Genomic DNA, 24,037 nt, shown 5'->3' with positions numbered 1-24,037 from the left:
CTCCGGTGGGACAGCGAAGCAGCGCGCCGAGCTCTTTAGCTGCCCTCGCCTTGTGCCTGGCAGAATCACACTGCTCTTTACCTCTATTCCCTCAGGCAGGTACAAGCGCGCCTCACCTCTGCACTCTATTTACAGTCCTCTGGTGTCGCCCGTCGACCCCCCCCCCCCCCCCTCCTCCCCTCCCTTTACCGCTCATTGTCACGTTCCGCGGGAGCCGAGAGGAGGTTCATATGGGATTTCTACGCTGCCTCGATGGGGATGACATCTCATGATGGCAAGGCTGCTTCTCTGAGAAGGGGTCCTCTTCACAGGGGCTACACTCGCGCATGTGACGACACAGCCAGAAGCCTGCATTTTTCTGTTCAAATAGAGGTTAGGTTCGGTGAATGTAGCAAGGCATAGGCTTGGCTTGGCTTTCACTCATTAAGGTTTAATGAGAACCGTTCTCACTACAAGAAAAAAATGCTATGATATGTGCTGCTCACTCGCCGAGGTAATCCTCGGTTGTAGTAGTGATTGCTGGTTTTCTTGTCAATTGCTCTGTATTTTCTTACAGGCCCCTTTTTTCAAGCGATCGTTATCACCCGAAGCCGAGTATCACCGGCGACGCAATGTCGCTAGTCAGTATCCCTTCCCCCGGCTTAGGGCACAAAATCTCAGGGGTCTTCAGTCTTCCAAATCCTCCCGACCGAATCACTTAGCAGACTACGCCATTGAAAAGCAAGCCACTTGCTTTACACGTGTGGAAAGTATCCACAATGAGGAGGGATTTTAACCAGCATGCATGTACACTCACTTGTTGCCGATACCAACTCATTTCACGTAGATAGGGGACAAAACAAGGGACTTTTGTAAGGGGCCAACACATGACAGAGACATTAGAGGCTGTTGTGGAATGTAAGACTGGCTATCTAAGATGTTTTCGTTAAGGACTCTTGTAGCAATGGTTGTACTTAGCCAGGGTTGGCAAGGGCAGGGCTTGGTGAAAGCAGCTCAGAAGAATGACTGGAGGCTTTTGTATGGCTCTACCCCCTTGAAGCTGCCCTTAACTTACTGCACTTCATGTGGGAGTTGTCCAACGGACACGAGTGAAGATCGTTTCAACAAAAGTTCCTCCCTGCTTTCAGATGGAAACAACAGAAACAGTGTACGTTTACATGTTGGGCTGCTCTGTGACTAGCCTATTTTTTAATAGCAAACATTTTCAAATGTATTCTATTATTAAGATGCATTTGTTTGTATTGTTATTAATTACGTGACACAAGATCACAACATAGACATGTTTGTCTTCTTTATCCTTGAATAGACATTGTGTTTCTGCTGCCTTTAGACAGATGTTGCAATGCTTTAAGTTCTCAGAGTGGAATTGGCTACTTTAATTATCAAGGCATTGTTTTATAATTGTACAAGCAGAAATGTGCTAAAACAAAAATTATTCTATAACCTTTCTCTGAAACAAGGATTGCTTAAATATTTACCTTTTATGTAAGCTAATTATAAATTTGAGGTTTGCATAATATTGTTAATGAGGATATTCCTGAGAAGGCCTCGCCTTGTGGCCCTGTAATCGACCAGGGTTCACACAACATCCATTATTCAGAGAAATCTTCATGGCTGGAAAAAAAAGAAAAATGACTTTCAGCTGGTTTCTCCTTCCTACATAACTCCTTGTCTGGGGAGTATCATCTAATCCGTCAAGTTCAGTCTTAAGCAAGGCTTTAATGCTGGATAAATATTAATCACATTTTTAATAAAAGGAGTTTGCTGAAGGAGCTGCTGTCGGCTCTGACTGTCAGGGGAAGCGCCTTCACTCCTACCTAGACAGACGGCCCTGCCCTGCCGAAATCAATGGCTGTTTACTGGGCTTTGCTCTCCTCCACAAGAGCCGCATAGTCTTATTGCCCACTCTTTATTCACTGCCGCTATATTCTTGTTTGGGTTGACAAGAGAAATCAAACAAGAGACCTCCCACAAACATACACAATGAAAATTAAACAAGCTGCTACGCCGCACAAAATAAATGGGTTCTTTGAGGAGTAGGCTACGAATGCCATATATATAGGGGGGGCTTGTCGTTAGTTGTCTCTTGCAGAGGAAAAGGATGCGGAGCGACTTGGCGAAACGGTGCCGATTTTTCTCCTATTCTCAGTCGCAATGCTGGACGCTTGCGATGGTTTTAGTGCGTCCTCACAGACTTTTTCGGGATATCTTTAAGGTGGATTTCGTAGCTTATGGCGCTTTCTTGTTGATTTCCTGTTGGCGCCCTCCAACATTAAACATCATTCCCAGGCTCAAACACACACACACTTCTCACTGGCATTTGGGATGAGTGACAGACCAACCCATTGGTACAGTAATTGGTATTCAGTGGGGCAGCTGGGATGCGCGCCTCGCAGAGAGAGAGAGGGAATTTAGCGAGTCAATTCACTGCTTCATTAGAGCCGTGAGTCACGACGTCATGCTTCAATTGTTTGTATTTGTTCAGTACTCTATCAAGAGAAACGCCTTCCACCCAACCTGGCTAACCTAGCAGTCACTTCGAAGTGGCCTGGACACCAGTTCCCCAAGTTCCCACTGCGGAACAGACACTGAGATGTCACTGGATCTCTTCCCCATGTGGTCTTTTTGGTCTCTCTTTGTAGATGTCCAAAGTGGTGGTGGTCCATGAAAGAGGTTTCAACCTCCAAAATCGTATTCTCCCTATATATATTTATCCATGTCACTTAAAACGGACGCCGTGCTGTATCGCTATGTAGTCGCCTATTAGTTGCGCGTGGTTGTTTTAAATAGATCTATGCATAGATGAGCATGAACTTTGTCTTCTTAAAGGTATTCACTGCTGGATGTGTTAATGAGAAGAATTCACATTGTCAACTGATGGTCGAGGGTGCTCTGGGGTCTGCATGGTATCTCCACTAATCTGCAGTGAGAGCTCCTATAACAGATGGCATATTGTAATTAGCTCGTGCATTATTGCCTTGGATTGTTAGAGTCACCAAAACACTGGTTTGCTAAGGAAAAATCATGAATCGAGAGCAAAATTGACAAAGTGAACGAGTTATAAAATGTCACGCATTGAAATGTGTAGTCTGTGCATACTAGCCTGTGAGTGTTTCATAAAAACGAACTGATGTGGAGGGTTTATGTTAGACATGAGTACTTATTCGTATTTAGGCTATTTCATTTTGGCACCAGGCACCCCAGAGTGGAGTCTTTGTGCAATTTAATGGAAAAGTTATCGCATTTGTCATTGTAACAAGGAAAAACACATTTTAAAATCCCCAGGATGCTTTTGCATGCTAATTAGAAGATTTGGCTTTTGCTCTATTGTTACTGTCGCAATGTTTCCCTTTTTGCCTCATATCCGGTTTGATCTTAAACAAAATTGTCATCAAACGAAAAATGGTAAATAGGTTGCGACAAATGATGACATGTCTTCAGCTCTTTGCAAGGGGAGGTGAATTGACGCTTGGGAGCTAGGGTAGAAGGCTGGCCGTGCCGATGACAGTCGAACTCAACACATACGAGCCGACCACAGAGCCGTTCATTATCGGCCTGACCTCCACAATGTCCAGGTTTGCAGCTCGAGTTTAGCTGAAAGATGTGGGGAGCTCCTTGTTTTGCTGCAGAGCATTCACATCATTTTGACCTACCCTCTCAGCTCCGAGGAGGAAAAATAAGATATGAAATATTTATATATTTATGTATTCGACCCAGGGTATGTTCTTTACGGGCTGCATTGTGCAATCGGCATGCAACCCTTCTGAGCCTGCCTATCCTCTCTGCCTCCCCCCCTCCCCCTCCCCCAAAACCCAACCCCCCCTGCGTGTGTGTGTGTGTGTGTGTGTAAATGGAAGGGGGGCTCTATGGGTGCAGAGGGAGGGGAGGCTGAATCTCAATTAGCTCTTGTTCTCTCCCCTGGATACAGCAGCACAAATGGGACGGGGCAGTTTGAGCTACAACAGGCATCAGTAGGACGGCCGATGGGGAATAGCAAAGGGCATGTTTTTGCCGTTTACCTCGCTGTGTTTTTCTAATTATTATTCATTTGGAATAAAAGCTGGATACTGTTGTTTCTGTTACCCTTGTTTTATCCCTGGAGATAAATGCGTAACCCAGCATTGCACCAAATCTATCAATGTTGTCAGCTTTTACATCACAGTCAGTTGGCAGAATAGAACATACCTTTTTATCCATAAGACTGTAGTATAACACCTACCTCCCTTCAGTTCTACAGTATCAATACATAGGGGACCTCACTCGAGGATGCATGGGTTTGAATACCCCCTTTGTCATTACTGTTTCGGTGGTTGAAGCTTTTTGGGTTCAGAATAGGTTTCAGGACCTGGTTTATGTGGGCCTCGTTAAAAGGGTGGAGTGCATGGCAAGGGCTGTTTCAAACGTATTTTATTAAGCGTTGGTTTTCTGTTCTTTGCCCCTGTCTTTCTTGTGTTTATTTTAGCTTGTTTCTTTGTTTCATAATATACCCTCTTTCAGTGTATTTCTTTTGTAATATTGTATATGCTTGGTTGGGGTAATTGTACACTTGCCCTCTGAGTATCAACAAAATACCACTCTACTCTCCACTACTTTACTTAACAGGGCTTCCATGCAAAACAGACTCAGGTGTAAGGACAATCCCCCACCCCTCGTGAAATTATGCAAAAATGACAGTGAACCATCTAAAAGTCACAATTATAAAAGAGGCTATGAATCAGTCGCTGTGGTATTTGGATGTCTGCGCTCAAAGAGAAATGTCACAAGTCCTACCTGAGGCTTTGGCCCCTCATAAGTGCCTGTTAAACTGTCTTACAGCAAAGTATTGGTCAAAGCATTTATTCATTACGATTTGTTGAACCAAAGAATTTTTCAAGAAATGTTTTACAATCCTTTTGTCTAGCAGGAATTATCTCCAGTTTTTTGCTATCCCTAATGGCTTTGCTCATGAACACGTCATATCTGCAGTCTTCTGGCTTTGTCTCTCCTCACTCCCAGGTCCTCAAGGTGCTGGTAATTATCTCTGTTCCTTAGTTTTCCTGTATAGGCTTGAAAAAACAAATTAAAAAGATTTCTATGTTTCTTGTTGACACTAATTTGTTTAGTTAGATTTTTTTTTTAAAGTTCTCCAGTGTGTTGTGATCAACGATCATGATACATTGACATTAAAAGGTTTATTCTTATTTTATTGTTATAATTTTACATCTCCAGTACTGGGTTACTGGGTTTTCAGCCAGTCAGCCATTTGGAGCAGCCGATCTGCCTCTTAGGGTCCCATATGCAGTCAGTCTGCCACAGTTTTCCTTGCCAGACACAAAGAATATTCTTGTTGAAATGTTCACGAATAGTACTTGCGGGTAACCGCAATAGCCAAAAGCATGAGGCTCTTTTTTTTCTCCAATTATGTTTGTGAACACATTGAAAAGTGACGTATATGTCTTTTGCCGAAATCGACATGTATGACTTTGGTTTTGTTTCGTGTTGTAGTTTACAAAGTATCTTTCTGAATTGACTGTTGGAAGATGGATGCGTTTGACTGCACTGTGAAGACGTTCTCATTTTCTTTTTGTGTTTCGTTTCTGCTGGGTAGGCAGTTGGCAGGCCTTCCAAGTCTAGTGCACCAGGCGTGGAAGGGGCAAGGGAGTCTGTTGGGGAGCCAAGTATCTCCTTTCAGTTAGAAAAAAGCACAGAGCAGACAAAGACCATATCACCAGTATCTCATTTTAGTGTCAATGTGGCAGAAATACTCCAATAAAAAATTATGTTTTGAATTAATTCACTCACGGTAAGACTCTTATTTCATTGCACTATTTGCTAGATCAGGGACAGTTACATTTGAATTAACGTTATTGCAGTTTTATACAGAGAATTGGCAAACTGACTGATTTAATTCAAAAACCATCAATTATAAGATTCTGTAATTGGATGTGGTGTCTCCAAAAAAAAGTCATTACCTTTAGCAGTATCCCAGAAAGCGTGGTAAAATGACTAGAAATCCTGCTTTCCTCATTAACACATTCATCTGGTGTACGCGGTCGAATTACAGTCAAGGTTAGCTGGATATTATTTGGCTACTGTTTTCACGCGCAATTTGAAAACAAGGAAGAAATCAAAGGCCAATGGGTAATAGTACAATGTGTGCTCTGAGGTATTGTTGATGTATTTGACAGGGCATGACAACTAGAAAGGAAACAGGGAGACTACAGCCTTACTGAACCTAAACCATGTTTATTGTGAGCAAAAAGACGAGGATCAGGCCCCCCGCACTAATATAAAGCGGACATTTTTCTATCTTTCTACTCCTGAAAAATGTCCGCTTTATATTAGTAAAGCCTTAATACTGAGGTATTTCCAGCAGGGGAAGTTTGAGTTAAAGGGGGCTGGTGAGGTGTTCTTGAACCAACCACTTGAAGACATCTGTTTCACTGAGATTTTGCTCTGCTTTTAATTTGATATTTGAATCACTTGGGATATCTCTCCTGACAGTCCCCAGCTGCTGTCAGAGCTGTAGGTGAGGGGGATTAAGGCTATTTCCTCTTCTCGGCGCACCACTTTCTTGACTGTCCTCTTGGAACTGCTGTGAGGCCTTGTCAGGATGACCTCATGCCCCTGCATTATGAATGATTTCAACCGCATGTTTTACACATTATGCCAGAACACACACACACACCGGGGTTATCTGGAATGAAGACAGATATCCGCAACCTACAGTCTCTCCACATACGTTTCTGTTGTAAAGAATGTTCCTTCCTCATGGTGTCCTTTCAAATGCTGCCTTCTCATGCTGAATCCGAATGTCTTCCTGCACTTTCCTCTAAGCCCCTCACAGCTGTAGTCCGAATGAAGTATGTTCGATTTAGTGCCATTATGGGTTTATGGATTACAATATCTCACATCTGGATTTATATTTGTTGGTTTAATGAAACCCTCACCCCTCCAAACCAGACCTGATTGTCAACAGATCCACTTGATATTCATACAGGGTTGCTCACAGGGAATCTTATGTTCAAATCCATATGAACCCAACCTGTTCCTCACTATCTATGAGTTTTTCAGAATCCTACTTGTTCGGTTTACTTTTGCCATCCTTAGCTATCTTGGTTTCATCTGCAAGATGGATCAAATACTATTATTAAGATGCTAGGAATAGTACTCGGTATGTGCGTGTGTTCCCTTGTCAGTAGTTAACGACTAACAATCTTTCTGTTTCATTTTCACTCGGTGTATATATAGCTTCAAGTTAAGATATGACAGTGGTTCACACAGTATGTACCCAGTGCCAATGCAAAAGACAAAGTATTGTATGTAATTAGATATATTTGGAGATGATTCATTCATTTTAACCAGTTTTGTTCCGTTGCCTTCAGTGTGTCACAGAGTAGTGATTGTTGTTGTTTATCAAGGGCAGGTGTATTAGACTTGGTGAGGTGATTTTCATGCATTTCATGCATCATGCCTGTCTAATCACCCCTGAGCCTGAGGGAAACCGATAAACATGGCCTTTCAGACATCATCATCTCACCTCGGAGAGAGTGTGTGTTTTCTGTTACTTTGCGTACAAAAAAAAAGGTAGAAATGGAAACTAATGTTCCAAACGAGGGCCTGATAGCCACAGATGTAAGGGTTAAAGTCTGTCTGTTATTCTCTGCCACGGTCATCTTCTGGTGCTCTTTAGATGCTAGTTGGATTTGAAAGCCCATCTCTGCCAAACCTGCACAGGAATGCAACTATGTGGCATGCACAAGTCCTTCAGGTCCAAAATAATGCAAGATCATTCTGACAAGGTATACAAGGAGCCAATGTGAGGAACATGTTTAGTTAAAGAATCCCTCAGCTATAGATATTGACACTTCTCAGGGCACCAAGAGGACTGAGAAAACATCATTTATTTACAAGAAAGGTCTTCATGATTCTCTCCGCTTGAAAATAATGCATGAGATTTTTCCATCAATTGGTCTAGTGCTGAGGTCACTGTTTGTTTGTCTCACTGTCACTTTGTTCTGTCAATGCCATTCGTTCTCGTCCTAGTGGATGCTAGCCTATCCCTCCATTGTTTATTATGTACAATTGCCTTGGCAAAAGCAATGTAATTCTGATCAAAATATAGATAATCATCAACAATCGCACATCATTTGTCGGGGATGGCATTTCTTGCCTCTTCAAACCCGACTACCCTGTACTTTATTTTGAATAGCCATCTATAAATAATTCTTGGATTTTCTGTGCGCTGACTACATCTTGATAATTTAGAGCGTGGTTTAGTATGGTACATTGTGGCACAGTTAAACTGCCTCTCTAAATAATCATAATTGACAGAACAAAGTGAAAAACACCTCAAATCAGTGAATCAGTAGATACTTGCAGTGTTTAAATGGTAATAATCTTCTTTTTAAAGAATGTCTGAAACAATTCGAGTGGATCGATGTGTAATCATTTCAGAGCAGATTATTCCAAATATTATGGTTGATTTTCTCTATACATTACCAATTTTGCTGAGCAAAAAAAAAGAAAATACCTTAGACTATAGAGCTTAGATTAGAAACATGGTTTCTGCTGGCGGTGAGTCAGTGCTGGCAGACATTTGGTTTCATGTGGCTCATAAACCTTTGTCGCAGCCGGCATCCAGGAGATGAAACAACATGGCTTAATAATGTGTTAAATTGGACATGATTTCTGGATAGAGAGCTAATTTTATGCCACCTTCTTCGGCTTCCTCTCTTCATTAATCTGGACATTTGGTTCACTCAACTGGGTTGCAAGAACAAAGGCCCGCTAGCGTTATTTTATGATTTTAGGTTAATGTTGCGTAGTTATAAATATCTATCCTTGGTAACCACAGGTCTGAATGTGCCTCGTTAAAGAGGTTTGCTTGCCTCCTGTTTGAGCCCAGCATAGCGGCATGGGTGCACCCCAGAGTTAGAGCTTCTTGTCCCTAGATTTATTGCTGGCATGTGGATTAATTTGGTTGCCGACCATGTTTGACATCACATCCTGTCATATACCAAACACCTGTGTAAAGTGAGACTGTTGACCTGGCTAGAATATTTTTCTCATATATTTTTCTTTGCTCAAAGACTAAATGTTTAAGATTAGACTCAAAGGACATTGCTGGGGTCTTGAGTCATGTTTTCATGCTCTTTTCCCTGTTATTTTGCAGGTTGGGAAACAGGAATAATGTAAAGAACAACTTCGAGCCACGCTTTACTTGATGGACGTTCTTCAAGAAACCAATTTTGCTGTGCTGGCCCCAAACTTGGAACAGGTCAGCCGAGAAGATGACAAAGGTGCAGGCACATTTACGTATATACTGGTTGTAAAACAGCACAAACTAATTTGTGTGGGATATAACAATTATTATTGTTGTACGACATAAAGACATTTTACCGCATCATTCCATCGTTCCCCAATGGTTATGAAACGTTAAGCAACAAAGTTTAATGCTACATATTCTTTTCGTTTTCCTGCTATTTAGTTTGTCCGTGACCTTCAGAGAACTGAATGTAAGAAGCTCCAGTCTTGATATTTAGTGACCTTAACCTTTGCTGCATCTGAATGGATTAGCGATGTGTCATACTCTGAAAGGATCTGGTGTGTAATGACTGTTTTCTCTAGTCTTGTAGTACCCTCTCCTCTTGGAAATGACACTGTTAATGGTGGATATGACATTACACAAAGCAGAGAACAAGTGCACTACCTTATTTAGGAATTGAAAAAACTGTCTAATATATTAATATATTATGTGTCTCAATATGACTTATTATATAATTGTTATACTTTCTCCACAAATGCAGTGCAGAGTGCAGAACATACAATGACAGGCATGAGTTTTCTTAAGAAAATCATGTGGCTTTCACCTTTTCCGTTTAAATTAGCTCTTTTATTCCAGGTTCATGTATTAATTAGTAACATATATGAAAAGGCATGCCCTGTGCACTTGACGTCTGATGAAAAATACATCAATAATAAATTGATAAGATTATCTGAAATGCTGGGGAAAATCCAAATAATATATTATATATCCAGTATTCCTCTGTCAAAGACTGTGTTGTTTACATTGTTTGTTGATAGATTATTTATCTTTTTGATATAATCTCTAGAATCACATGAGGAAGGAGGTCAGCTGAAGGCATACAGCACAGTTTCCCCACATCAAGAAATCAATCCAACAGGAAGCCAAGAGTGTGGGAGAGCCTCTCTGAACCAATCCCCACCCCTTCTCATCGCCCCCCCCGAGCCCAACGATGACTCCTCCCCCCACACCGTCTCCCTCACCTCCCACACCGCCAAGGCGGTGAGTCCATGGTCACCGTCAGAGGACTGTGGTGAGAAGAACTTCGCCAGGATGGAGTCGGGCAGCGTGTCTGCTCTGACCGGGGACTGCCTCCTGCAGCAGAGCCGTGCCTGCCTCGGCTGCTTCATAGAGACGAAGGACACCGAGGTAGACCAGACCGAGCCTGGTCTGGGCCTCAGCCAGGACTACGACGCCTGCCCTGTCGCTGACATCGCCATGCAGTGCATGAGCTCCGGGGACGGACTCCGATATGGGGACCAGCTGCTCTCCGACCAGCTGCTGAGCTACCCGGCGCACAAATCGGAGGTGTCCGATAAGATGGACGAGGAGAAGTCTGCTGCGGACAGTGACTCGGAGGACCCCACCGCAAAGAGCATCTACGAGGGCCTTCTTCTTGACAAGTGCAACGGGGACGAGGCTCTGCTGGCTAACTCCAACCAGGACTGGGGTTGCTTCGAGTCCTTCATCAGCGAGAGCAAAATCGAGCTGCTTGATCTCTGCTCCAAGAACGACCTTTCCGTCAACCTGTTCTCGGAGGAAGACGTCGACAACTACATGTTCGACGACGAGGACGAGGACTCCACCCTGGGCAGCGACGTGTGCTCTTTGAAGATCCGCTACGAGTCGTTCCAGGACAACGTCCGGGAGAAGACCAACGCCATCCAGGAGGAGACCCAGTTCAGTTTCTTCCCCAGCGTGGTGGCGAAAAAAGAGGGGGAGTTTGTCAGGAGGGGAGCCGAGGGGTCCCACATTAAGGGGGAGGTCAAGGTCTGGCCAGCGGGTGAGAAGGAGGACAAGACTATGTGCAGCTCTTCTGAGGAAACACCGAACGTCAGTCCCGAAAGTAGCTACCTGTTTGACCTGAATAACTCCACGGAGGACTCCGGTGAGTACAGCGATGACAGTTCCTGCACGGGCTCCTCCCTCGACACCTGTCCGAGCAAAAAAAAGCACCGCTTCCTCTCCAGAGAGAACTCCAGCTCCTCCAGTCACCTGAGCTACGGACTGCGGTCCAAGAGGAAAGTCCGCTACAGCGAGGACTACTTGTACGACGTGGACTCCATCGAGAACGAGAAGACCGAGAAGAGCCCGGAAAAGCAGGACAAGCTGCCGACGGGCCTGAAAAAGGAGAAGGACGACGACTGGTGTCCGAAGAAACGGAGAAAATCCTCCCGAAAAGAGCCCCCCGTCATCATCAAATACATCATCATCAACCGATTCAAGGGGGAGAAGAACATGTTGGTGAAGCTCGGGAAAATAGACACGTCGGAGACAACAGTGAGCTTAAGTAAGGATTTAGTTCATAAGTACCAGAAACTGGCCCCTCTGAAAGCCTACTGGGAGAAAAAGCAGCAGGAGATACGGCAGCGCAGGCTGGCTGCTGGCGATAAACACAAACGTCTGAACGGCTGCAGGCGTTCCCTCAATTCCTGCCCGTCGAAACGAAAATACAGGATCGCAAACAGGGTTCGGATTCAAAGGATCCATGCTGTAGAGCCCTTGCCAAGTCCCAGCCATCACAAGCGAGAAGGGTGTGCAAAGGATGAGCCTGTCAGTACAGATAGTGTGACGATAACCACGACAACCGCTGACTGCGCGGCTAGATTAGACCGAGGCGGCTTCACAGAAAAAAGCCGATCACGAGAGAGGGAGAGGATAAGAGGGGGAACAAAAACGGCAAAATAAGGAAATTCAAAAGTGAGGCTCGACTACTGTGTATGAAAATGAAAGGTGTTCAACGTGAGACCGATGAAATAGAGATAAATCTACAAGAGGCTGGGCCAGCTTTCCCACACCAAAGCCTCGAGGTAGATCACAGCGCGGGCAGCCCCCAGCTTTGTGATGGCTGCCCTTCGAACCCCCCCGAAAAATCTCCACCTGCATCTTGTTGCCCCTCTGGCACACTGAGACAGCCTGTAAATACCTCTCTACCGGTTATCCCTGGAGGCTACCTCCAGACCTTACTAGATGCATCGGATTCATCAAGCAACAATGGGGTCTCCTATTACCCCCAGCACCATTCCAGACAGTTTCCTCACGAAATGTCCCAGGGGGAGAATCAATTCCGCAACCTGCAGCCTTCCCAAAGCTGCGTCCTCTCCCCTCCCTCTGATTCGGAGCTCCAACCGTCGCCCTCAGATCAGATGGAGCCAAACTTCTCCCACACGTGGCAGCCTAGAGCTGAAGAGCTGTCATTTACACCTGACTCTGCAATGATAGGCGCCGGATACTCTAGCTCCATGCCTTTAACAGTGACAAACGACATGCCGGGGTCAGGGTATAGTCAAGTAAACATGGACGACGACAGACTTCTGTATGACAAGTCATATCTGTCCGAGAAGCCACCGGAGGAGGAGTCAGACATCCTCCCAGGTCAGGTCTCGTCCGAAGACGGTCACGAGCAGCTCTGTAGAGTCGCCATCAACACAGACAATGGGAGGTTGGTCAGCTATGACTCTGTAGGCTCACTCTCAGCCTCCTCCAGTAATTACAGCTCCCTCAGTCTGAAACCCTGTGAGAAAGATGGCGAGGACGGGAGCGAGAACTTCTTGGAGCACTGCAGCCCAAAACTGGTTATCCAACAGAGCACTGAGGAAATAACTCCCCTCAGGGAGTCCACGGACCTGCTGGACATCTCCAACTTCACTCCGGATAAGTTTCGACATTCTTCCGTATCGGAGATGTCCCCGCCGGACACGCCCAGCCTGTCCCCACAGGTGATGGGTCCGGAGTGTCAGGGGAAGGTCCGCGACGGAACCCTCTCCTCTACACCCGGGGGAAAGTGGGAGCGCCACGTCTCGCAGCCGCAAAATCACGAAGACCGAGCGATAAACAATCAGCAGTTCCAGTTCCACGCTTTCGCTTGCGAGGACGACACAGGGTCGATGGATAAGGCCGGTGGCGGCAGCATGGACGGTTACGACGGAGCCCGATCTATTGATAGAGGCGCGAAAGGTCCAAAATCGAAGAGGAAAACAAACAACAAACAGACCCTTGGTCAGGGCTCCGCAGACGAACAGAAGAAAGCCAAGTCTCCGAGGGCTGCCAAGACACCGAAGAACAAAACGCCTCGACAGAATGCTCGCGCGTCCAAAAAGATAAAGTCCATGCTTGATGCCAAGGCAGCTCAAGGACCAAAACAGTCAATGCTGGATTTAGATGGTGGGGTCCTTGCTGGAATGACAGATGACTGGCCTTTGCTGGGGGAGCATGGTGGGAGCTGGGCAGATGGCAGCACCCCCAATCCTGGGAACGACGACCAGCGAGAGTTTGAGGAGCCTTCTAATATTCTGTCCAACATCGTCTCTGGAATGGCGGAGGTCCAGAGGTTCATGAAGGTGTCCATCGAGCCGCTGTGGGACCCCATGTCCGGCCTCTGTCAGCCTCAGGAGGCCAACAGCCTTAAAACTAAGACCCTAAAGATTTTGGCGGGAACCGCACCAGACGTCAGGAAAAAAGCTGGTTATGCTGCATCTACCGGGACGGGGCGTGGGCGGAAAGCCACGGGGAGGGGGGCAAAAAACCAAGCCAAGTTTCTCCCCTCCAACCCATTCTTTTCCCCTCTCACTCTGGACAGCAACATGTTCAACAAGACCACCCTGGGTCTACCTGGCATATGTGGGCCCGCGCACAAGAAAATGTACCGACACAAAACCAGCGCAAAATTTGCTCGGGATGAGAACAACACTGTTAAGAAGGACTCAACCAAGAACGTAGCGTTGGCCTCTTATGAGAAACGGAGGTAATATATTTTATAGTGGCTGCCAAACACACAGTTACACAATTTCCTCACCTTTTCTTTCTTCTTTCTTTTTTTGCTGAGTTGTCAGGATCCCCCTTACTCACCCTGACTTACCTGCAAGTTTTGCATGGCAAAGGCACTTACCCTGTACTCCACCTCCTTCTTTAAACCCCACAAGTTGTGCCGAAGTAGCTGACGTGCATGTGAAATTGTTTGTTCTACCTTGAAACTACCTAGCATATTCTGTGATCTCCAGATTGACTTGGATTTCAAACTTGCTGTGGCTGCGTTTTTCTTTTCTGACAATGCTGCTTTGTGTTCTTTGATTTCAGTTGTATTTCAGTTGTCCAAGAAGGTTTGACTAATGTATAATCTATGATAAGAAATATGCCTTGAAACTGTTTGTATGATGATTTGTTTGTTTGTTTTTTAATTCTCCTTTCCAGCGGTGCAGCTTTCTTCATCCTATCAGTCTCTGTAGTCTGTCTGTGGCTGCACAAGTCTTTGTACAGCACTCGCAGTACTCATCCTTAACATATAGAAAATGGTTGCCTTCTGTTTTACAAAAGAGAGGGGAAGTCTGATAGAAACAATCACATATCCATTCCATTTATCAGTGTTCCACTGGTGTTGGAGAACCTTCTCTCCCTGTTCTGCTGAGAACAAGTCGTTTCATATGAAAAGGGACATTTTTGTATGTATTATCTCTACAACTGTCTGAATTTTCTTATTGTGGAAATGGCATATTTTTGCCATTTTAATGGAAGGGTAGTGGAGGGAGTACCCCTGTAATTATTTTATAAAGCTTGGATGACATTGAATAATTTTGATGTATTCCAGTGAATTGTAATTTGTCAATGCTATTGTACAGAGACATATGCAGAATATGATAATAATGATCATTGAAATGTATGTGCCAAACAATGAAGCTGTACAGACATTTTATCTATATGGATATTTGCTGTTTCAATTTCTTTTTTTTTGTTGCTATGGTTTGGGATGGAGGTTCTGGACAGCCCCGCATTCCAGAGGGATTCATTCATTACGCCTAGCCCCTGCAGCTCACAGTGATACATCATCTACAATAAAGTGTCTTTTTTATACAGTCCTTAAAAATGATGATTAAAGTCACCTAACTCTAAAACCTGCTGACAATTAAGTGATTACTTTGTTCAAATGTGTTGTGTTGGTAACATTACTGTATTGAGAAGTCTTGTTAACTTTATTGAAATATTGTTGTTGTTTTTTTTTGCTATGAATAGATATTGGTCTTATTTAAATTTGCACTACTCAAGTTAAGGACCTACTCTCCAAATTGAATCCAGTTTTATTTATATAAAGATCAATTTAAAAAAAGGTGTAATGATAACATACAGTGAGATCAGGAATGGAGAAGGCAGCTATTGAGATGCTGACATCATTGGGGGGGGGGAGTTGACAGCCTTAGGTGTTCTCTGCCCATTAAAATGTACTGTACTACTACTGAATGAAATGAGGGTTCGATGTAGCACTGTTGAGCTGCCGCAGGTCTTGTGAAGCTACTTCAATTCCATGCAATACTGAAAAGGACAAAAGGATGTGCTGTGTGCCCTATTTATGAATGTATTAGATACTTTTATCATGTTGTATGTAGTTCTGCCATTATTGATTATTATTACGTTTTGCCTTTTTTGTTAAAAAAGAATAATGAGCTTTATGAATAAAGTAAGTTGTCGCCAGAGGAATTCCAAAAGAACTCAAACATTCTCAAAAATCTTGTATATTTTTCAGTGTTGCAATTTGTACAATATTTTCTAAGTGTATATTTTTCTTAGAAAGTGCTGTGAAGTATTTGTGTGTATTCCCTTTTTAGCCTATGTAGGCAGTGAAAGGGATGTATTATGACTTGACTGGTTTTAAAAACCAAAATATCAAACTTAATAGGAACCAGAAAAAGAAGACTGGATGACAAGAGAAGATATACTGGATTAAACTGTAACATTTTGTTTGGGAGTTTTGTAGTCGGACAGATCTTGTTGTGAGAGTTTAGTGTAGTGTAAAAAAACAAAACAAAGTATGACAAAATATAAAGAAAAATAATATTTGTGATCCATTGCTGTTTTATAGATTTTCATGTAAATTAACTATATTATTTTGTTTTGTTGTAACCGTTGCAAGGGTTTAAATATTTGTGAAAAAGCCTGTATGGTGATTATGTACTATTGGTAATTTGCGAGTTTTGTAATATTGTTTATGGAATAAATATGAAAATGAAAAAGAGCCTTTGCTGCCTTCAAGTGAGTTTTTGTTTGTTTGTTTACACAGTCCACTACTTTGGAATCTATCCTTCCTGTAAAAAAAACATTATTCTCACTCAAGGCAAGATTTGAAACTTCACCAAAGACCACATCTTTTTAGCTATGGAATAAACAGACTTGGGGCAACAAGACACAAGAAGCTACGTATGTAGATTGTCTTGCAGGAAGAATGATATGCGGTCACTACCTGTGAAACAAACGTGTTGTGCCAGTAGATGGCACCATTTTATGATTTTCAATTAATTATTTTGCAGAAATAAACCCAACCAAAATACCCGTGTGTTCACTCTGAATGTTAATTTCCCCCTCAAAATTTTGGGATATTCTTAATAAACGTCATATGTTTGCCTAAAGAACATGTGGGATGGGCTATCCAATCAGATTTTATAACAATGTTGCTTGGCAAACATAAAAGCGTGCGCACACACCAACACGAGTACGTCTCATCTCACGGTAGCCGTGGCTTGTCACGTATGATGAAATAGCTAGTTAGATACAACACTCATTGGTTAGCTTTAGCCGCTCATAAGTTAGCTTAATTAGAGAACCATCTTACAGTTTGTGCAGAGGTAGAAGTGGTGTCATTTCGAAGTTTGAATTTAGTGAGTCTGAATAAAGACGGGAGTGGTATCGCTATATAAAATGTCTAATATAAAAATCTTCGGTGGCAGCTCTCATCCGGATCTTTCAACGAGAATAGCGGAACGATTGGGACTTGAACTGGGAAAGGTTGTGACAAAAAAATTCAGCAACCAGGAAACTTGGTATGATGTTTATCTTTTTTGAGACATAAATGTTTTTAACATTTAGCTAGTCTACCTAATCTGTAGCTAGCCATAGTTTACAATGACCTAGCTATCTAGCTAACCTTAGCTTTGCTAGTAGTACCACACAGTAGCTTTATGTGAGCTAGCCTAGAGTCCACATATGTTTATAAATGTGACATTTAGCTTGCCGGTTCTGTATGTTAACATTAGCACCTACGTTAGCCTTATTTACAATGAGCACCACAAACCCAAAGAGTGTTTGCATTCTGCTGTGTAATAAACTCTCTCTTAAAGATGGAATACCATGTGGGTGATGCGAGGGAGACTTTGATATCCATTTTCCACGCATGCTAGCCTCGGTGCCAATGGATGACCTTTTGGGCCCAGGGTTTATTTACACGCACTAACTTACGAACTACAACAGTTTCCACACGTCTTGACGCCGAGTTCTTGAATATACCGCTATTATTCTTAACCTTGCATACCCTAAACGTAAACATAGTTACAAGCTTAACTACCACAAAGCTAGAGACAATCTTGTGAAGATGAGCTACGAACTACACGCGCCATGTTTTCCATTGTTGAAACGCATATCAACATTTTAAATGCCTCATGTGTGCTGAAATCTTATTTTATTGCAGTGTTGAGATTGGAGAAAGTGTCAGAGGAGAGGATGTCTACATTGTTCAGAGTGGTTGTGGTGAGATCAACGATAACTTGATGGAGCTTCTCATCATGATAAATGCGTGTAAGATAGCCTCAGCCTCACGAGTGACCGCAGTTATCCCCTGTTTCCCATACGCAAGACAAGACAAGAAGGACAAGGTGGGGGTGAGGGAAACTTGTCAATTTATATTCTCTCATCACCCAACACGTTTCATAAGTATATCTTTTTTGGAAATGATCTTTTCAGTTCTGTTCAACTCTCAGAAGATCGTCCAATCAGTTTTATTATCCACACGCTCTGAGCCAATCAAGACAAAGGTAATCAATTCTGACTCTTCCTCCAGAGTCGTGCCCCCATCTCTGCAAAACTGGTGGCTAACATGTTGTCAGTATCTGGAGCTGACCATATCATCACCATGGACCTCCATGCATCCCAGATACAGGTGAGCATTGTTCTTCTGAAAACCAACATTTCTTTTAAGAGCGCCTGTAGTTTTGATTTGCATTCGGATTCAGGAACATGTCAACAGTCTGTAAAAGCATGCTATCTGGATGGGTAACTCCTTGCACAGGGCTTTTTTGATATCCCTGTGGACAATCTCTATGCTGAGCCAGCTGTGCTGAAATGGATTAAAGAGAACATCAGCGAGTGGAAGAATTGCACCATCGTGTCACCCGATGCTGGAGGTGCAAAGAGGTAAGCGGAGGCCAATGGACTTTCGTCCTCTTTAGTGAAACCCTTCATCAATATCGAGGGTGAAAAGGGCCGCCCAATTGATCCGTTTCATTCTGAATCGAAAGGGCGGCAGTTCTCAATCATCGACTTGAGTGACCGAGGTATTGTTCCCCTGATTACATCTTTCTCCTCGTAGGGTCACATCCATCGCAGACAGGCTGAATGTGGACTTTGCACTCATCCACAAAGAAAGGAAGAAAGCTAATGAAGTGGACCGCATGGTTCTGGTTGGGGATGTGAAGGACAGAGTGGCCATCCTTGTTGACGATATGGCGGACACTTGTGGAACTATCTGCCATGCGGCAGACAAGTAAGGCCCCCCCAAAAGAGAACCATTTGCCCCAATAAAAATACAATGTTATACCCCCTATGTAAATGTGAGGTATGTGTATTGCTCATTTGTAGTTGGCCTGTTTTTTTAAAATCCTCAGGCTTGTGTCAGCTGGTGCCACAAAGGTCTACGCTATCTTGACCCACGGGATTTTCTCTGGCCCTGCAATCTCTCGCATCAACGATGCTTCTTTTGAAGCAGTGGTTGTCACAAATACAATCCCTCAGGAGGACAAGATGAAGTTGTGTTCAAAAATACAGGTCGGTTTCAGTTTGACTTGATGGGTTTTCCACATGCAAAACATTTCACGCACGCTATTCCCTTTGTTTGTTCTTGGGCGGTGATGAGTGCTCATGCAACCTAGCAGGGCCTGTGGAGACCAAAAACCTCCCCCTAGTTACTTCCAACTCTGACTATAACATGTTTGATATATGCTACCTTTAAAAAAATATATATATATTCATACTAATAAATGCATATAAATACCATTTTCACTTTCGTTATGTTCATAATCACATGAAGCTGTATTTTGGTTTACCAATGCTGCAGCCTAACGGACTCCTCCTACCCTTCTAGGTTATTGACATCTCCATGATCCTTGCTGAGGCTATCCGCCGGACACACAACGGAGAATCAGTGTCGTATCTCTTCAGCCATGTTCCCTTGTAGGAACACTGCGCCGTACCCTGTCAGACCTGGGAACCTGTACCCATGGAGGCATAGAACGCCACCCTCTCTGCCCACTCACTCCTTCCCATGTTGGGCAAAGGGATGAAAGTAGTTAGGGAATATTCTAACCCCCGATTTAGATCTTTTTTTTATTTTTTTTTATGGAGAGGGTTCTTTCAACCTTACCATGTTTGAGGCTTTCATTGTGTTACATTGCAGTAGCTCTCAATTGGTTTCACCATTGGACATTCTCAACGTAGACCCTTTGGTGTAGTTACTTAGCATCTGTTGGTATGCCAAGGTGATTCGTCAAGGCATTATCAATTGAAAGACTGGAAACTCTAGCTAAAGCTGCTGCTGATGCCATATTTCGGAGAAAATGTATATCCCAAAACAATGGGTTACAATTTGAGCTTGTTCTCTTATGTCAAAGATATTTTGGGGATTCTGGGAGGATGGGAGTTTGCAAACCTAACTGTTTCCTAGCGTTTGAGTTTGTCAATTGCTATTTAATAGAATGATGGTTGTACACGATTTCATGTGTTTGTGTTTACAGTCATGCTCAGCCATTTTATTGCTACACAAAGCTTGATGTTCTACATGCCATATTCTTGCATACAATTTCAGTTAAATATCCAAGTGTCCTTAATTCTATACCTTGGCGTGTGACATGAAACATTTGGATGCTGATCAATTTGGTGATTCACGTATTAGTTTCTGTGCCCACATTTAATGACTGATGCAAGTTTCATGCATGTTGGTATTTTTTTTTCTTTCTCCCCCCTCACAGAAAGCAATAACGCTTATATGCATGTAAATTCTAACATAGCTGTAAATGTGCTGTAGCTTGCGTGGTTACAGAGAAGTGAAAGTGCCACTGCTTGGTCAGCACTTATTCAAAATTGGTCATTCACCCAGTCATCTCATTTTTTGTTTACTTTTTTCAGCATGGAGTGGTTTTATTTTTATTAATTGTCATTGTCACTAAAAGCAATACGGTACACGAATATGTACTTAGAAAAAAAAAAGAATTTACTGCTGTTCAACTAATTTGTGATTTTAATAGGGTTTATGTACAGGGCACTGCTCTTTGACCCCATGTCGATTAATTTGAAGATGCCTGTTGCCTTAATGTTAAATATTAAAGGTTGACAAATGTATCCCCATATCTGGTATGAACCTGCTTTCTTCATGGAGACCGATATGAATGTATTGTGTGATAGATTTAAGATCAATAAAATAGCCTACATTTTGGGAGATTCGTGTCCTCATTGCCATATTGCATTACGCCAAGCTCAAGTTTTCACAATAATTATTTTGCTGAAAGTTTTGTGCTGCACGGAAAAATCGGCCATAGAACATCGGCATCGCGGGAACACGTGTGTAGAATCGTTATAGATAAACAGCAAACTGCCGTCAGCAGACACCAACTCAAGCTAAAAGCGAGCAGACGTAAATCAAACGTTAATGGATTGGACAATTTATTTAGGAGATACACTAAAGTAACATTGACAACTAGACGGGTTAGTGCTATGTACAATCCTACAGTACAATAATTGGTGATACCTAGTAGCAGTAGGCTAACTACTATTTGGGAAGGCTAACAGCTAGCTACAAACGGGCTGGTTCCTATAGTGAAGTCTTGGCACCGATCCCTAGCTCTGACGCTGCGTTGACGTTGCTCTGGTTTCCTCAAGAGGCAGTGTGTCAAGACACTTAATCCACATAAAGACTGGCGTTGCTCTTTAAATCCAACCAATCTGCTGAGTGTCTCATGCAGTGCTTAACTAGTTAAATCTAGGTCAGTAGACAACAGTGGATTTTCACTAATGCTGTGAACATTACAAGAGTAACATATGACAAGGATTTAACTTTTGATTTGATTTTAAGAGGTGTCATGGTGTTCCCAGGTAGCTGTTCTGCCATGGAGTCAGTGAAGAAGGAGGGTCTCTGGAATCAGGAAGAGGCATCAAGCTCAACGTTGGAAAAAGACACAGCTGCTATGGAGCTGGAAGTGTGCAAGTTACAGGAATTAGTTCGGAAACTAGAAATCCAAAACGAAGCACTTAGTGATTGGAAAAATAACCCTTCCGACAGACAACAGTTGTTAAATGACAATAGCCTCAACTACTCTTGCGTGCCCAAAATCTGTCCCACAAGACTGGAGCAAAATCTAAATCACAGTGTCTGGGGGGACTCTGAGCATGTACAATTGGACAGTAAGGATGACCAGTCTCCTACTGCTGGAAGTTCCATGAGCAGACTGGGGAAGGACAAAGGACACTTGCTGCATGGTAACTCTTGCAAAGATGCATTTGAGGGGACCCTGGGACAGGAAGGCCGAGAGAAGAGCTGTGAGCCGGAGACAGAAGAAGCACAGTCTGCTCTGGATCTGGTGGAAGTCCTGGATGAGGAGATGTGCTCAGTGATAAAGGATGAAGAGCGCTGGTAATGTGTCTGCGTGACTTAACTGTTGTGATTGAAGGATTTGTCGAAACCTTCCAAGTAACTTTGTTGGCTATTCAATGCAATTGACCACAATTACAGTACGTTCGCTCTGCTAAATCCTAAAGCCCAATCCATGTCATTGGTTCAAAGGTTATATGAATCTCCAAAGAAACATGCATTTGTGGAAGGAAATGTGGAGTCTCCTGTGAAGTGGTACAGAAAAGTCTTGGACAACCACAGCCCAGAAACAGAGGTGGCTTGTCTCACACTTATTAACATGTTGGACCAAAGTAAGTTCTGCATAGACACAAATATTCCAACCCTATCACATGAACAAATATTCCCAGTCAATCTTGATATAGCATGTTGTCGTTTCTTGACCCGAACGAACCCGTCATTTCTTATTTATTTGTTCTTTTTTAGACACAAGGCTGAGAAGGTTCTTTAACACCAGTCCCTATAGACATCCCATAACCTTCCCTGTAACACACTGTAAGAGATCATCTTACATTGGATGCAACAAATCAGCGGATAATATGGATCAAGCCTTTGACTGCTCAGGTACGGTATCGCCAGGACACCAACAATCGAAAATCTTTTTGATTGTTTTTTTTATTTTTATGGAATATGCAATATTACTTTTTCCAAAATGCCTGAAACATGAATCAGTCCTATAAAAGAAAAACAAAAAAAGCGCCTGAGTGAGAATAGTTACTGATCTTGATCCATTTGTGTTATCATTGCCTTTGTACTGCAGATCACAGCAAGGCCTCCCTAGCTTTGTATTCACCGCCAAGCAAAGATTCGAGTGAACTGCATTCCTCTGAGGACTCCATTACCATGGATTACAGACTGGAAGACCTCACTGATGTCCAGATCATGGCTCGAATGCAGGAGGAGAGTGAGTGTTGGAATCCTTCTGTCATATAATTAGAAGCCTTCTGTAGATTTTGCACACTGTTCAACTTTGCACATTTTGACTCTGCAAGGTTTACGCCAGGACTGCGCCTCCATTGCTGCCCCCCCTCGATGCTCACCTGTGAGCCAGTTCACCGGGTCCACTGGGCAGATGGGTCACCATAACAGATCTGCCACACAGCTGCCAAAGTCTACCCACCAGGTGGCTCAGTCTAAGCTTCTTAAGCTTGCACAGGGCAGAGGTAAGTAGAGCACGGCCCACCGCACATGCAACGGTTACTTTGACCACTTGACAATGGGAAGTCGAAGATGACTGAGAAGTTTGTTATTTATATTAGCGGCTCTGAGAAACAGCATGCCAAACCTGGACTCGGCTCCTCGTACCAGCCTACGCTCACTCCAGGCTGTCCGAAAGAGTAGGTGTGTGGAGGATCACAGTCAGCATCCTTCAGACCTTCACACCACCCTGACCTACCCTGTCAGACCTCATTCAGGTGCTCATGGATTATCTTAGCCCATTTAAAGTGTTTTAATCACAGGTTGATACAGACCATAATAATATATCATTGCTGAGATGGAATGAACTTTTTTTTTTTTTTGACAAATAAAATGAATGTAGAAATATGATTACTTTCTAGGTGCCATGCCTGGAAATACTGGCCGATCTGTGTCCGACTCTGTCAACACCACGGTTTACAGTGGTCCAGTGTCTGGAACCAAGAACTCCCTGAGAGAAACGTTTCAAGCTGCATCCGTTAGGGGGCTGCAAAGAGCCCAGTCTCTGAGCCCCTCAAACATTAGGATTCAGTGTCCTGGGAAGGAGCTCTCGGTAAAAGGGTACCTGTCAAATCATAGTCGTGTTTATGCTTCCCCTGAGAGATCCACTACCCTAGCATGGGGCAGAATTGGGCAGCCTGCCCGGAGGTAAAACAAATCAACATAAACAACTAGGCACATGCTTTAAAAGTCGTGGAGTCAGAATAAACAATACAAAATTGAGCCGAGATTTTTTGTACCCATTTTTGAATTTACAGCAATATGTTTACTTTATAATTAAAAAAAAAAATTGTTTATAGGGAGGAATACCTGTGTATTACGTTCTGAATGTACCGTAAATTCCGAAATAAAATCAGTTTATTCAAATCGTTTTTTCTTGTTGCATGCATTCGCAGTTC

At 43.2% G+C, this 24,037-nt stretch overlaps 3 protein-coding genes across 9 annotated transcripts; all 3 read left to right on the top strand.

Moving 5' to 3' along the window:
- Positions 1-8,540: 8,540 nt before the first annotated feature.
- On the top strand, positions 8,541-16,183 carry LOC146246161 (neurite extension and migration factor-like). The gene is given in 3 exon segments (XM_084683451.1): positions 8,541-8,556; positions 10,095-11,963; positions 11,966-16,183. Coding segments are annotated over 3 exon segments (3,954 nt in total). The 3' UTR covers positions 14,035-16,183.
- Positions 16,184-16,769: 586 nt separating this feature from the next.
- Positions 16,770-20,753, top strand: prps1a (phosphoribosyl pyrophosphate synthetase 1A). 2 transcript variants are annotated; one of them, XM_084684218.1, is made up of 7 exons: positions 16,770-17,091; positions 17,736-17,919; positions 18,105-18,203; positions 18,333-18,457; positions 18,633-18,806; positions 18,928-19,087; positions 19,404-20,753. In XM_084684218.1, the coding sequence occupies exons 1-7, from the start codon at positions 16,970-16,972 to the stop codon at positions 19,494-19,496; spliced, it is 957 nt and encodes a 318-aa protein (XP_084540344.1). In that variant the 5' UTR covers positions 16,770-16,969; the 3' UTR covers positions 19,497-20,753. The 2 variants fall into 2 exon arrangements, with proteins under 2 accessions (XP_084540344.1, XP_084540342.1); XM_084684216.1 differs by having other exon boundaries at positions 17,736-17,925.
- A 131-nt stretch (positions 20,754-20,884) lies between these two features.
- On the top strand, positions 20,885-24,001 carry LOC146246159 (SLAIN motif-containing protein-like). Of its 6 annotated transcripts, none has more exons than XM_084684213.1 (8): positions 20,885-21,019; positions 21,411-21,944; positions 22,095-22,234; positions 22,368-22,505; positions 22,702-22,845; positions 22,934-23,104; positions 23,201-23,356; positions 23,501-24,001. In XM_084684213.1, exons 2-8 carry the CDS (start codon positions 21,421-21,423, stop codon positions 23,788-23,790), a joined length of 1,563 nt encoding a protein of 520 aa, XP_084540339.1. In that variant the 5' UTR covers positions 20,885-21,019; positions 21,411-21,420; the 3' UTR covers positions 23,791-24,001. The 6 variants fall into 6 exon arrangements, with proteins under 6 accessions (XP_084540339.1, XP_084540338.1, XP_084540335.1 ...); XM_084684212.1 differs by having other exon boundaries at positions 21,407-21,944; XM_084684209.1 differs by having other exon boundaries at positions 20,886-21,297; positions 21,387-21,944.
- Positions 24,002-24,037: the final 36 nt, after the last annotated feature.

The sequence above is a fragment of the Hypomesus nipponensis genome, chromosome 20, assembly GCF_054491055.1.
Source record: "Hypomesus nipponensis isolate SF chromosome 20, ASM5449105v1, whole genome shotgun sequence".
In the NCBI taxonomy this organism is placed as follows: domain Eukaryota; kingdom Metazoa; phylum Chordata; class Actinopteri; order Osmeriformes; family Osmeridae; genus Hypomesus; species Hypomesus nipponensis.
Note: the sequence above shows the minus strand (reverse complement) of the source record. Positions and strands in the feature narration are given on the sequence as shown.